General features: G+C 44.2%; 1 protein-coding gene across 1 annotated transcript in view; it reads left to right on the forward strand.

The window, feature by feature from the left end:
• grin3bb (glutamate receptor, ionotropic, N-methyl-D-aspartate 3Bb) overlaps positions 1–14,239 on the forward strand; it is a 66,389-nt gene that overhangs the window by 23,431 nt on the left and 28,719 nt on the right. The window contains exons 2-3 of the mRNA XM_080213010.1: positions 6,121–6,719; positions 12,653–13,700. Coding sequence (XP_080069136.1) covers positions 6,121–6,719; positions 12,653–13,700 — 1,647 coding nt within the window. The remainder of the gene's footprint in view (positions 1–6,120; positions 6,720–12,652; positions 13,701–14,239) is intronic.

Below are 14,239 nucleotides of genomic sequence, written 5' to 3' on the forward strand. Positions count from 1 at the left end.
ATTAACTTCAGGAAGCGTAAAGGAGAACATGCACCTGTCTACATCAACAGGGACAAAATAGAAAAGGTCAAGAGCTTCAAGTTTTTAGGTGTCCAGATTACCAACAACCTGTGCTTGCCCCCCCCCATGTCAACACTATCGTTAAGAAAGCCCACCAATGCCTATACTTTCTCAGAAGATTAAGGAAATTTGACATATCAGCTATGACTCTCACCAACTTTTACAGATGCACCATAGAAAGCATTCTTCTTGGTTGTATCACAGCTTGGTATGGTCCTGCTCTGCCCAAAACTGCAAGAAACTACAATAGGTTGTGAATGTAGCCCAGTCCTTGACACAAACCAGCCTCCCACCCATAGACCCTGTCTGCACTTCCCGCTGCCTCGGTAAAGCAGCCAACATAATTAAGGACTCCACGCAACCTGGACATTCTCTCTTCCATCTTCTTCCATCAGGAAAAAGATATAAAAGTCTGAGCTCATGTATCAACCGACTCAAGAACGGCTTCTTCCATGCTACTGTCAGACTTTTGAATGGACCTACCTCGCATTAAATTTATCTTTTTCTACACTCTAGCTATGACTGTAACACTGCATTCTGCACTGTCTCCTTTTTTTCTCTATGAACAGTGTGTTTTGTCTGTATAGTGTGCAAAACACAATACTTTTCACTCTATGTTAATACATTTGACAATCGTAAATCAAATCAAATGAAAACTACTGATCCTTCAGAGTCTTCCTTACTAACATTGGGAAAGCTAACCCACAGCCTAGTCAAGCAACAGTCTAATATAGTCATATTCATGAAATCATACCTTATAGACAATATCCCAGATACCACCATCAGTATTCCTGGATCTGTCCTGTCCCACCAGTAGGACAGACCCAGCAGAGGTGTTGGCACAGTGGTTAACAGAGTTGCCCTGGAGTGTACAACGTCTATTCCAGGTGCCAAGAATTGCCATGGCATCAGGTCAAATGTGGACAAAGAAACCTCCCACTGACTGTATTCTCTCCGCCCCTCGGCTGATGATTCAGTATTCCTCCATGTTGACCACTTGGAGGAAGCACTGATGGTAACTAGGGCATAGGTATACTCTGGTTGGGGGACCTCAATGTCCATTGCCAAGCTCGATAACACCCCTACAGGCTGAATTGGTCCTAAAGGCAAAGCTATGAGACTGGGTCTATGGTGAAGTAGTGAGGGAATCAAAAAGAGAGAAAAACACACTTGACCTCAACTCACCAACCTGCCTGCTGCAGATGCATCAGTCCATGACAATATCAGGAGGACCAACGCATAGTCCTCATGGAGACAAAGTCCTGTAATCACATTGAGGATACCCTCCTTCATGTTGTGTGGCACTGCTGTCATGTTAAATCATCTAGCAACTGAAGTGCGGGGAACCACGAGGTGCTTTGAGCTATCAGCAGCAGCAGTCTTGTATTTGGCCACAATTTACAACCTCTTAGCTCAGCATATTCCCTCCACCTTATCAGTAAACCAGGAGATCAACCCTAGTTCAATAAAGAGTGTAGAAGAGCATATTAGGAGCTGCACCAAGCATTCCGAAAAATGAAGTGTCAAACTGATGAAACTGCAACATGAGGATGTTGTGTGCCAAGCAGTATAAGCAGCAAATAATAGACAGAACCAAGCAATTCCACAACCAACAGATCAGATCTAAGCTCTGCCGTTCTACCACATCCAGCTGTGAATGGAGGTGGACAACTCAGTGAAGGAGGAGGTCCTCAGATATCCTCATCGTTAATGATGGAGGAGTCCAGCACATCAGTGCGAAAGGTAACAACAATCTTCGATAGTCACAATAACCTTCAGCCAGAAGTGTGGAGTGGATGATCCATCTCGGCCTCCTCTGGAGGACCCCCGTTGGTCTTCAGCCAATTCGACTCACTCCATGTGATATCAAGAAATGGCTGACAGTACTGGATACAGCAAAGGCTACAGGCCCTGACAATATTTCCGCAATAATACTGAAGGCTTGTGCACCAGAACTTGCTGCACCCCTAGCCAAGATGTTCCAGTACAGCTACAACACTGGCATCTACCCAGCAGTGTGGAAAATTGACCAGGTATGTCCTGTAGGCAAAAAGCAGAACAAATCCAATCCAGCCAATTACTGCCCCATCAGTCCTTTCTCAATCATCAGTAAAGTGATGGAAGGTGTTATTAACTGTGCTTTCAAGCGGCTCTTGCTTAGCAATAACCTGCTTCCTGAGGTTGAATTTGGGTTCTGCCGGGGCCCATTAGCTCCTGACCTCATTATAGCCCTGATTCAAACATAGACAAGAGAGCTGAAGTCTAGAATTGAGGTGAGACTGACTGCCCTTGACATCAAGACCGCATTTCACTGAGCTGACATCATGGAACCCTAAATTCAGCAAAACTGAAGTCAATGGGAAGCAGTGTTAAACCCTCTGCTGGTTGGAGTCACACCTGACACAAAGGAAGATAGTTATGATTGTTGAAGGTCGATCATTTTACTTCCAGGACATCGCTGCAGGAGTTCCTCAGATCTGAGCATCAATCATCTTCCTTTCATCCTAAGGTCAGAAATTCTAGACTTCAGCTCTCATGTCTATATTTGAATCAGGGCTATAATGAGATCAGGAGCTGATGGGCCCTGGCAGAACTCAAACTGCGCCTTAGGGAGCAGGCTCAAGAAGGCAGCTCACTATCACCTTCTCTAGGACAATTAAGGATGAGCAATAAATGCTGGCTTAGCCAGCAATGCCCACATCCCCATGAATGAAAAGTAAAATGAGTGTTTCATCATTGCAGTAAGTGTGTTTCGGAAAGGACAGAGTGTCAATCATTCACTCTTAGCCTGAATAGGACAGTTCATGACAGAGATAGGTGACCTTGGCTCAAAATCTAAGACCCTTTTGGCTTCTTATAGTGTGGCTAGGACAGTCAGTCAATACGATTGTTCTGTTCCTGGGTACCTGTATACTGCTGATTTTAGCATTCACCCTGTATACACGGCATATATACAAGAGCAACTTACTCTTTAGTGACTTTACTGTCATTGAAAGTCTGGAGGAGAAATGTCGGTGTAATCATAATTTCACTAGACTTGTAATCCAGAGGCCCAGGCTAATGCTCTGGGGGTATGGGTTCAAATCCCAGCTGGTGGAATTTAAATTCACATAATAAATCTGGAATATAAAATTGGTTTCAATATTGGTAACCTGAAAATTATATCATCAATTGTTTTAAAAGAAAATGCTTCATTAATGTCCTTCAGGGAAGGAAATCTGCCATCCTTAGTCAGCCTGGCTTACATATGACTAGATTCACAGTGATTCTCAACTGCCCTCTGAAATGGCCCTCTTCAATGGCAATTAGGGATAGTCAAAATTGCTGGCCTGGTCAGCAATCTTTGCGTCCCAGGAATGAATGAGAAAATGTTTGCCTTGGATAAGCTCAAGTTCATGCAGGGTGGAAGATGACAGCCTAACCAGGGGAACAATCAGTTCAAGAGGTAATAAAGGCAATGAATGCTTCAGCAGAAAACAAGCCAAGGTATTGATGAAGTTATGGAGGCCTGAATGATGGCACAGGTATGTGATTGCAAGCCCATCTTTTACTCCAAGTGAAAGGCTTGGTTCAACCTTAGGATTGTTGCCAGAGAGAGGGTTAGAGTTGGTGTCATTACATAAATGGTATGGCAGAGAAACAGATCGAGGGTTGTAGTTTTGCAGAGTCAGGATAACTCCATGGACCTTTAAAAATAAGCAGATAGGAACCAAATGTATAAGTCCCACACCCATTTCTAACCAATCCAACTTTTGCCAGCAGGAAGAGGGAGGGCAGTGTGATTCACACAAACAGGGAACCCAAATACATCAGGGCCATTTGAACTTAGTGCTGAGGTCAAATAGATTCTATTTTGTTTGTCCTAAAGTCTTAACTGGCAGTATAGAAGTCACAAACTGATGGAGTAGACACATTGGGCAGGATTTGCTGGTCACGCTCAGCCCACAACTGGAAAATCCCACTCAAAGTTAACAGACCTTTCCTTGGACCGCTCCTTGTCTGCTACAATTTCCATGGCAGGTGGAACAGGAATTATGCCCCAAAAAGTTTAAAAAACATCTGCTGATGGACTGTTTTGATTGAGGTCCATCTGGTGTAGGTTAAAAAAATCTGCACAGTCCCAAAGATCATTATTATTTCATTGTGAATGCTTGGCTGAATTTCAGAAGCTATAATTATCTCAGCAGGTATGCTGAAATTACACTTCGATTGACAATTTAAAGAGTCTCTTCAAGGATTAACTGCTTTTGATATGACTGCTGAATAGAAAGGTATTTGCTTTCTTTGTGAGAAATTGTACACTGGAGATTTAAAAGCTTTGAATGAGTTTTGTGAATGGGAGACTTTCATTATAAAGTATACATGCGTGGGAGCAGTACTGAATTTTTAGAAGTTTTTGTTTTCACCTTCACATGTCTCCTGAGCAGGGTGAATACCAGCTGAGTTACAATGGAAGTAACATGTGGCAATGAGGGTCCATGAGCTGGCATGTAGGGATTATGGGAGTTAAAGGCTATGGGCATGAGCTTCTAAAACAACTAGGTCAAAGTCCTGAAAAACTAAGCTGGGCCTTCCAACCAGCCCACTTTGGCATTAGTCTGCCCCCTTGTCCACCTAGAATCTTTTTCTGGGATTGGCGAGCCTGACTTTGTCCCACCTCTGCCTTGCCTGAGGGAAAATTGGATCTAGCGGGACCCTTTAATCTGGGGCAGGTCTGTCGGGTTGGAAAAGGATCCCATGTGGCAGATTCACCTTGGTAAGGAAATCTGGCCCCGAGTCTCTGCAACATTTGTGACATTGCCCAGGGAACCTCGTCTTCCTCCTTCCCCTCCACCATTCAGCACCTTCGGGAGAGGAAGAAAGGAATTAATTCATCAGTGCACTGTGCTGAACTATAACCCTGCTATCACCAGCGCAATTATCAGGGTAACAAAGGCTCCTATCAGTTAGATTACTGCTCTACCAAAATGCAATATTTCGTGTCTTGACATCTAGCTTCGAAACAATCCATAAACAATATTCCTGCGCATCGATCAGAATTAATGCTTTAGTAAGATTCATGTTCAAACTCCTTCAGCACAAGCACCAATTCTTATTGTACGACAGTGAACAACAAACAAGGAATAAATCTGTACAATAAGCCTGGATTGATATGTGTTTAATAATTAATCTCAGTTTCTGTAAATTTAGTTAATTCGAATTGGGTAGAGAGGAAAAATGAAGCACAAATCATTAATTGATTTTTAAATGTATCAGTATGTGGGCAAAACCAAGATCTCAGTTCCCAGAGTTCTGGTGTAGATATTTCCATTTCTCTCCATATTTCTCCCAAAGGCAACGATTCTTCCATTTGCAGAGAAACCATCTTTCAAATAGTCCTTCCATAAAGCATTGATTATTAGCAGGACAGTCATCCATGGAGGGAGTTAAGGTGGAGGTTGCTATCGGCTTGGTAAAGATCCTGAGGAACTGATGCATTTGCTTCTTGAGTTAGATATCTTGCATTCAAATCTCTAGCACTAAATCTGATGCCTACATGTGTTGAGATGAGACTAAATTACTTCAAAATTGGATGATAACTCCAGAAATCAGTGAAAAATAAATCTAAAATATTGCTTGAGAAAAGAAATTGCAGTCAACATTTTGAATAGCTTCTCGAGTGTCCAACACACGGAGATTTAACTATTGCTAACCTCCAACTATAGAATTAATACAGAACACATACTTCTGCAGAACATACCCTGCTTAAATCAGTCTGTAAAGTTCAGATGTAGGATGGCAAAAGGTTTAGTAAAATATAGACTTGGAATGGTGGAACCCAGGGTGGGGGTTACAGAAATTCAGTTAGGGCACTGGGTGAGTTGGACGGTGGCCCTGTGGGATTGTTGGGGGAGCTGGGCAGAGATTGGGTTGAGTTTTGGGCTGGCGTTGAACATGTCAGGTACCAAGCCGGTTTTATTCCTCAAGAGCTAAGCTCAAATTCCCTTTTGATCCTGGATCTTTTAGATAATCTCGTTTCCAAATTCCAGATGCTAACCCCAAGACTCATTTATCTTCCAGAATCCTTTGCATCTACAGATGAGCATGGAGAGCTCAGTGACTTCCTTGATGGATTTGCTCATCAGTGTCCTTAAGACCAACTCCTGGTATGACGTGAGTGTGATCTTGTGCCACAGTTGGGATATCTCCAGGTTCCTCAGTTACCTGAGCAACAACTCCAACTTTGAACTGCGGGCTTTACTCAACCTAACAGACATGGATGATGCGGGCGTCATTCGTTTTTTACACGAGAAATTGAGTGATTTAAAGGACTCATCCACTTCTGTTTTGATGTTTAGCAGCAATGCCAAATGCTCTGGCTTTGTCTTTGAAACGGCAGCTGGGTTGGGTTTGACTTCACCCGAGTTTCACTGGGTTATTGGTCATCCGCTCAACGTTGAGGATCTGCAAACCACAGGCCTACCCCTCGGTCTCCTTGCTTACGGTGAAGTGAACAAACCGGTTCTGGGAAATTATGTGAGAGATGCGGTGGAGCTAATATCTAGAGCCATATCAACAGCTGTGTTTATACAGCCAGACACGACACTCATCCAGAGCATGGTGAACTGTAACGACAAACAGAAAGAAGGAGCCTTATCTTCAGGTCAATATCTTTCAAGGTAAAACTTTAATCTTGTAAATGTTTTGATGAGTTCAATTTCTCTTTCTCCGGTTTCCTCCTGCCCTCACCTGTGCTCAGAGATTTTCTTCCACAGCTAATAGATGCTTCCCAAGCAAATTACCCAAATGGCCATTGATCTGGAATAAAAACAGAAAAACCCAGTGAGTTTGGCACCACTTGCGGAGTTGGAGAGTTTGTAGTACAGAAAGAGACCCTTCTGCCCATCATGTCTACATTGGCTACCAAACACCTATTTATTCTAATCCCATTTTCCAGCACTTGCTCACTAACCTTGTTGTGGGTTGCACAGTGGCACAGTGGTTAGCACTGCTGCCTCACAGTACCAGGAATCCAGGTTTGATTCCCAGCTTTGGTCACCGCTTGTGTAGAGTTTGTACATTCCCCTGGTGTCTGTGGGTTTCCTCTGGGTGCTCCACTTTCCTCTCACAGTCTAAAGGCGTGCTGGTTAGTTGCATTGGCTATGCTAAATTCTCCGTCAGTGTACCCAAACAGGTGCCAAAGTGTGGCAACCAGGGAACTTTCATAGTGACTTCATTGCAGTGTTAATGAAAAACTACTTGTGACACTAATAAATAATAAATAAATAGACTTTGTATGCGATGGCATTTCAAATGCTCATCTAAATGCTTCTTAAATGTTGTAAGGTTCCTGCCTCTACAATCCTTTCAGACAGTGAGTTCCAGTTCCCTCTGGGTGAAAACATTTTCCTCAAATTCCCTTTAAATTTCCTGCTTCTTACTTTAAATCTATGCCCTCTGGTTATTGACCCCTCCACTGAGGCGGAAAGATTCTTTCCATCTGTATCTCAAGTAATTTTGTACACTTCGATCAGGCCCTGCCTCAGCCTTCTCTGCTCTATGGAAACAACTCCAGCCTAACCAGCCTCTCTTCATATCCGAAACACAACATCTTGGTGAATCATCTCTGCACCCTTTCTAGTGCAATCACATCCTTCCTACTGTGTGCAGACCAGAACTGCAGTGGCCTAACAAGTGTTTTACACAGTTCCATTATAACCTTCCTGCTTTTATATTCTATGCCCTGGCTAATAATGACAAGTATCCCATATGCCTTCTTAACCACCTTATCTACCTGCCTGTTGCCTTCAGGGATTTATGGACATGCACCCCAAGATCCCTCTGATCCCTCTGGACTTATTGTTCATTGTGTATTCCCTTATCTTGTTGGCGCTCCCAAAATGCATCACCTCACACTTTTCAGGGTTAAATTTCATTTTGCACTGACTAGCCAGTTTATATCATCCTGTGATCTAAGGCTTTTCTCCTGGCTCTTTATCGCACCACCAGTTTTCATATCATCTGCGAACATAATGATTCTGTCCCTGTCTCGATCATTGACATAGACTAAAAACACCAAGGGACCCAGCGCCAATCCCTGTGGTATATCACTCGACACAGGCTTCCAGTCACAAAAAAAACTTCAACCATGACCCTCTGCCTCTGGCCAGGAGACTGTGGAGAGAAACAGAGTTAATATTTTGGATCAAAATGATCCTTCCACAAAACTGTTTATTTGTGTTTTGTTTTTTGTTGAGCTGAAGCAGTGAGTGCCAGGAGACTGAGCAATGGTGGGGTGTGGGGCTGCTGAAAGACTAACAGATATGAGCTGAACCTGGGATCTCTGCTCCTGACAGCAATCAGTCAGCTTTAGAAAAATAAAATGATTGCCTCACAAACTCTCATTGTGCTTAAATCTTTGTTTTTTTCCAGCTTTCTGTTTAAGAGATTGATTTTCCTTGATCGTGATTATTAGGGAACAATAGGTAACCTGACTATAATTGACTTGGGTCAGTTATTATTAACTCTGCTCGAAACCAGTGTCCATGTTTAACAGATGTCCACTGGCTGTTCAACTCAGTGACACTTAGCAGCCGGCTCTACCCAATCCCCCACTGAACCGGCTTCTCTGGGTGGCAAAGTGTAAAGAGGATCAGGTCCCCTGCCTGCACTCACTCGCTCCCACTCACCAAGATGGAACAGGGAATAGAGCAGCATAATCCAACACATCCTCCTTTCCCAATGCATAGTGGGTGTCAGGATCCCGCACACAGAGTTCCTTATCCTGCCACTGAAAGCAGGTGTGGAGAATTCAGCAGCTGGGACAGGAAATGGATGAGCAGATTCAAAACTGTACGGCACGGTGGCACAGTGGTTAGCACTGCTGCCTCACAATGCCAGGGACCTGGGTTCGATTCCCGGCTTGGGTCAATGTCTGTGTGGCTTTTGCACATTCTCCCTGTGTCTGCATGGGTTTCCTCCAGGTGCTCTGGTTTCCTCCCACAGTCTGGTTGGGTGTATTGGCCATGTTAAATTCTCCATCAGAGTACCTGAACAGGGTGCCACTATTTCTCTCCAAGTCATCCCAATTTGGAACATATTGCCTTTACTCTATCCCTTATCAATATCCAGGAATTCCCTCCCTAATGTCTTCACCATACGGACTTTTGCAATTCAGGAAGAAGTCTTACCACCATATTTTCCAGTAGGTGTGTTTGGAGAGTTAAATTTGATCTTGCCAATGTTGCCTACATTCTGAGGATGAATGGTTTCCATCCAAACTGCCCCAACTCCACAGCTGGGTGACGTTCATGGGAGATATGTCTATCAGTAGCACAGTGAGATTAATGGCCACTGAAGGCCTCATTCACCTCCGCCTTTATTTTCCCCATGGCAAGGGGTAGGTGAAACCAAAGTGGGCAACCCGGCTGCATTTTAAGTGCGGTTCACCCACCAAGAACATACCCCCCACCCTCTTTAACCCTCCCCCTGGCCTGTAAATCTAGCTCCTTACCCTCCCTCATTGGCTGGCATTTGCCAGCTAGGCCCATTCAAAAGCCTGCACTTACCTTGAAGACCAGGTTCCACCATTACTACTTCTCATTGACTACCTGTAGTCCCAGCATTGGTCACTATTCCAACCTGGCATTGATTGGACTATAGAACAGCTGGCCAATTAGATTGGCTGGGGTGGGTGGGTCTCTTCCAGATGGGAGTGGAAGTCTCACCCTGTAACTCCTAGTGTAAAATGGCTACAGGGCAGTCAGCTTTTTGGTAGATGGGCAGACTAATTCTTCAGTCAGGAAGGGGAGCTGGCGAAAGGGGCAGAATACAACACTGTCACATGCTCTAAAGTTTATTTATTAGTCACAAGTAAGGCTTACTTTAACACTGTAATGAAGTTACTGTGAAATTCCCCTAGTTGCTACACTTGCATCTATTCGGGTCAATGCATCTAACCAGCACATCTTTCAGACTGTGGGAGGAAACTGGAGCACCCAGAGGAAACTCATGCAGATACAGGGAGAATGTACAGACTCCACACAGACAGTGACCCAAGCCAGGAATCGAACCTGGATCTCTGGTGCTGTGAATCAGCAGTGCTGACCACTGTGCTACTGTGCTGCTCTTATATGTGAGCGAGATTGGAGGGGTTCCAGTTCCCTCCACTATCCTATCACTATCCTTCTCACCTCCCAGTAGCTCACTCAGGTGGCTATTCCTCTCATGTGTATCCTAAATAGTGAATACCAATGAGATATCCCTTCACCTGAGACATCACATCAAAGGCTTTGCACTTGGAAAATTCTGACTTATCCCTGAAGTAAAGAGAACAGAAGAGATTATAAGATGTGATCTTGGAGCAGCCCAGAGAAGTAGTGGAAGTGAAGGGTACTGAGGCTACAGGACAGATTTTTGACTGATTAGGCAAGGGAAAGAGATCAGAAACAAATCAAGATCAGAAATTTGAACCTTTTGCTACTGGTCAAGGCGATGACGATATTTACTTTCTTGTTTTCTTTCATTCATTGGACGTAGGCGTCGCTGGCAGCATTTAAAGTTTTAACATTTATTTATTAGTGTTACAAGTAGGCTTACATTAACACTGCAATGAAGTTATTGTGGAAATCCCCAAGTGGCCACACTCCAGGGCCTGTTCGGGTACACTGAGGGAGAATTTAGCATGGCCAGTCTACTTAACCAGCATGTCTTTCAGCCTGTGGGAGGAAACTGGAGCACCCGGAGGAAACCCACGCAGGCACGGGGAGAACGTGTAGACTCCACACAGACAGTGACCCAAGCCAGGACTCAAACCCAGGTCCCTGGCACTGTGAGGCAGCAGTGCTAACCACCGTGCCGCCTCATTCCTAATTTCCATTGCACTGAGTGGCTCACTAGGCCTTTGGAAGTTATTAAAAGTTAGCCACATTGCTGTGGCTCTGGAGTTACATGTAGGCCAAACCAGGTGAGGGCAGCAGATTTCCTTCCCTAAAGAGCATTAGTGAATCCAATGGGTTTTTACAACATTTAACAATATTTTTGTGGTCATCAATAGACTTTTGCTTCCAGATATTTCCATTGAATTCAAATTTCACCATCTGCCATGGTGGGATTTGAAACCAGATCCACAGAAATTACCTGGGTCTCTGGATAACTAGTCCAGTGACAATATTACTACCCCACTGCCTCCTCACAGTGCATTGTCCTGTGATCTGAAGGAGATTAAGATAAATTGGTGGCTAGGGAAAAGTAGATTAATTTGTGAATGTATAGTGATGTGCCATGAAATTGATTGACTTAGGGAACTTGGGTGATATTTTCCAGACTTTTCCCTGGAATTGGCCAGTTTTTTTCCCCACTTTCTTTGCTATCAGCCACCAACCTCCCCCCACCCCCCCCCCCCCAAAACAACCCCCGCACCCCCCACTGGTTGCTGAGGAGGGCAATACATAACGTTGTATGTCAGAACAACTTAATTTTGAGTGTTCAAATATATTATATCCCAATTACTTAAAACTTGTAATATTTACAATGTTAACTGTTGTTCATCGCCACTCCTGCCTTAGCCTATCACCCGATCCATGCTTTCGTTACCTCCAGACTCAACTATTCCAATGTTCTTAGCCAGCCTTTCATCTCCCAGTCTCCATAAGCTGTATCTCCTCCAAACATTTGTTGTCTGTATCCTGAATTGCAGCAAGTTCCATTCACCCATCACCCTTATGCTCGCTGCCCTAGATTCAGCGATGCCTCAAGATTTAAAATTCTTACCGTTCTGTTCAGATCCATCATGGCTTTGCCCCTCCCCATCTCAGTAACCACTTGCAGTTCCACAACCTCAGAGAACTCTACATTCCTCCAATTCTAGTCTGATGTGCATCCACAATTTCCTTTGCCTCACTCTGCCCACTACACTAAATATTACAAGTTTTAAATAATTGGGATACAATACATTTGAACACTCAAAATTAAGTTGTTTTGACATACAACATTATGTACTGCCCTCCTCAGCAACCAGTGGGGGTTGGGGGGGATTGGGGGTGGTTGGCGGCTGATAGCAAAGAGAGTGGGAAAAAAAAACTGGTCAAATCGAGGGAAAAGTCTGGAAAATATCACCCAAGTTCCCTACAATTTCATGGCACATCACTAGACATTCACAAATTAATCTACCTTTCCCTAACCCCCAATTTATCTTAATCTCCTTCAGGTCACAGGACAATGCACTGTGAGGAGGCAGTGGGGTAGTAATATTGTCACTGGACTAGTAATCCAGAGACCCAGGGTAATTTCTGAGAATCTGGTTTCAAATCCCACCATGGCAGATGGTGAAATTTGAATTCAGTGAAAATATCTGGAATCAAAAGCCTATTTTCCTTTAGCTGTCTACAGCTGAAGCACTGGGATTTCCTCCCCGAACATCTCTTTTTAGCTCTTTAACATCTCCGAAGATGCTCTTGAACTCGTCCAAATTTTTGCTCACGTCCTAATACCTCCTTTTGTGTTTGGGATTGTGATGCGGCCTTGGGACATTCTATCACATTAAATCTGCTACGTGAATGTCTGCTGTTGTTATCATTGAGCAAGTTTCTTTTACCACTTTTATTCTCTCCAGGTTTTTGGCAAACACATCGTTTGACGGGGTGACAGGTTACATCCATGTGCAGGAGACGTCACACATTCGCAGCGATCACCGTTATCATATCTGGAACCTGCGGCAAGACCCTTTGGGAAAACCCACCTGGGTGAGAGTTGGCAAATGGAACAGACAGAAAATCGAGATAGAGCGAGGCATCTGGCCCAGCAGAATGCAGAATGAGATGAACGAGGACAGCAGCTCGGCCCACTCCAGGTTGCGGGTGGTCACCCTGGTGGAGTTGCCCTTTGTTTTCACTAGGGAGGTTGACCGTGATGGTAGTTGCCCAGCGGGCCTCCTGTGCTTGGACCCTCACACCAAAGACCCCGCTGCGTTGGCACGCTTATTTGAGGAGCTGAACGACGAAAATGGATCAGTGCCAACAGAGTACAAGAAATGTTGCTATGGTTACTGCATGGACCTCCTGGAGCAGCTGTCGGACGATCTGGGTTTTGACTTTGACTTGTACATCGTTGGAGATGGCAAGTATGGCGCCTGGAAAAATGGTTCGTGGACAGGACTGGTGGGTGATCTCCTCAGCGGTGCTGCCCACATGGCCGTCACCTCCTTTAGCATCAACTCGGCACGCAGCAAGGTGATAGATTTCACCAGCCCCTTCTACTCCACCAGTTTAGCCATCCTAGTGAGGTCAAGGGACACAGCGGCTCCCATTGGCGCTTTTATGTGGCCATTACACTGGTCAATGTGGGTCGGGATCTTTGTGGCTCTCCACCTAACGGCCTTGTTTCTGACACTTTATGAGTGGAACAGTCCTTTTGGAATGACCCCCAATGGGAGAAATAGAATAAAAGTATTCTCTTATTCCTCAGCTCTTAACTTGTGCTACGCAATCCTTTTCGGACGAACAGTTTCTAGTAAGACACCCAAATGTTGGACTGGGCGTTTCTTAATGAACCTCTGGGCAATATTTTGCCTCTTGGTTTTATCCAGTTACACGGCTAACCTGGCAGCTGTTATGGTCGGAGAGAAAACCTTTGAGGAACTTTCTGGGATTCACGATATGAAGGTAAAAAATAACAAAGGTTTTTCAATGTTTTATTGGAAAGGAAAATGGAAACACATTTAACAATGTATTTCCAGGGATGTTTTAAAGAGGATGTCAAACAAAATTTCATGAATTAAAATGATTGTGTGAATAATCCAAGTTCCTGTCCCCAACATGCCAGACCAGAAATCAAGACAAGATTTGATTGTTTAAATTTTTATTTTAAGTCAACTTTGAAAGCTTCCAAGGGCATTTCTTGTTCAATGCTGAAATGGGACTGTGTGACAGTCAGAGTGCTAGCCTTGTGGACAAGGGAAGAGAAAAATAGATATATCTCTGTCCCTAATCCATGATGTGGAGATGTCAGCGTTGGACCGAGGTGGGCACAATAAGAAGTCTCACAACACCAGGTTAACGTCCAACACGTGTATTTGGAATCACGAGCTTTCAGAGCACTGCTCCTTTGTCAGGTAATTCCTTCTCACTTGATGAAAGAGCAGCGCTCCGAAAGCTCATGACCCCTAATCCTGATCACTATTCAACGTTCTGGAAAATTGTTG

Source organism: Carcharhinus amblyrhynchos, chromosome 26 (assembly GCF_965287045.1).
Source record: "Carcharhinus amblyrhynchos chromosome 26, sCarAmb.v2.hapA, whole genome shotgun sequence".
NCBI lineage: Eukaryota > Metazoa > Chordata > Chondrichthyes > Carcharhiniformes > Carcharhinidae > Carcharhinus > Carcharhinus amblyrhynchos.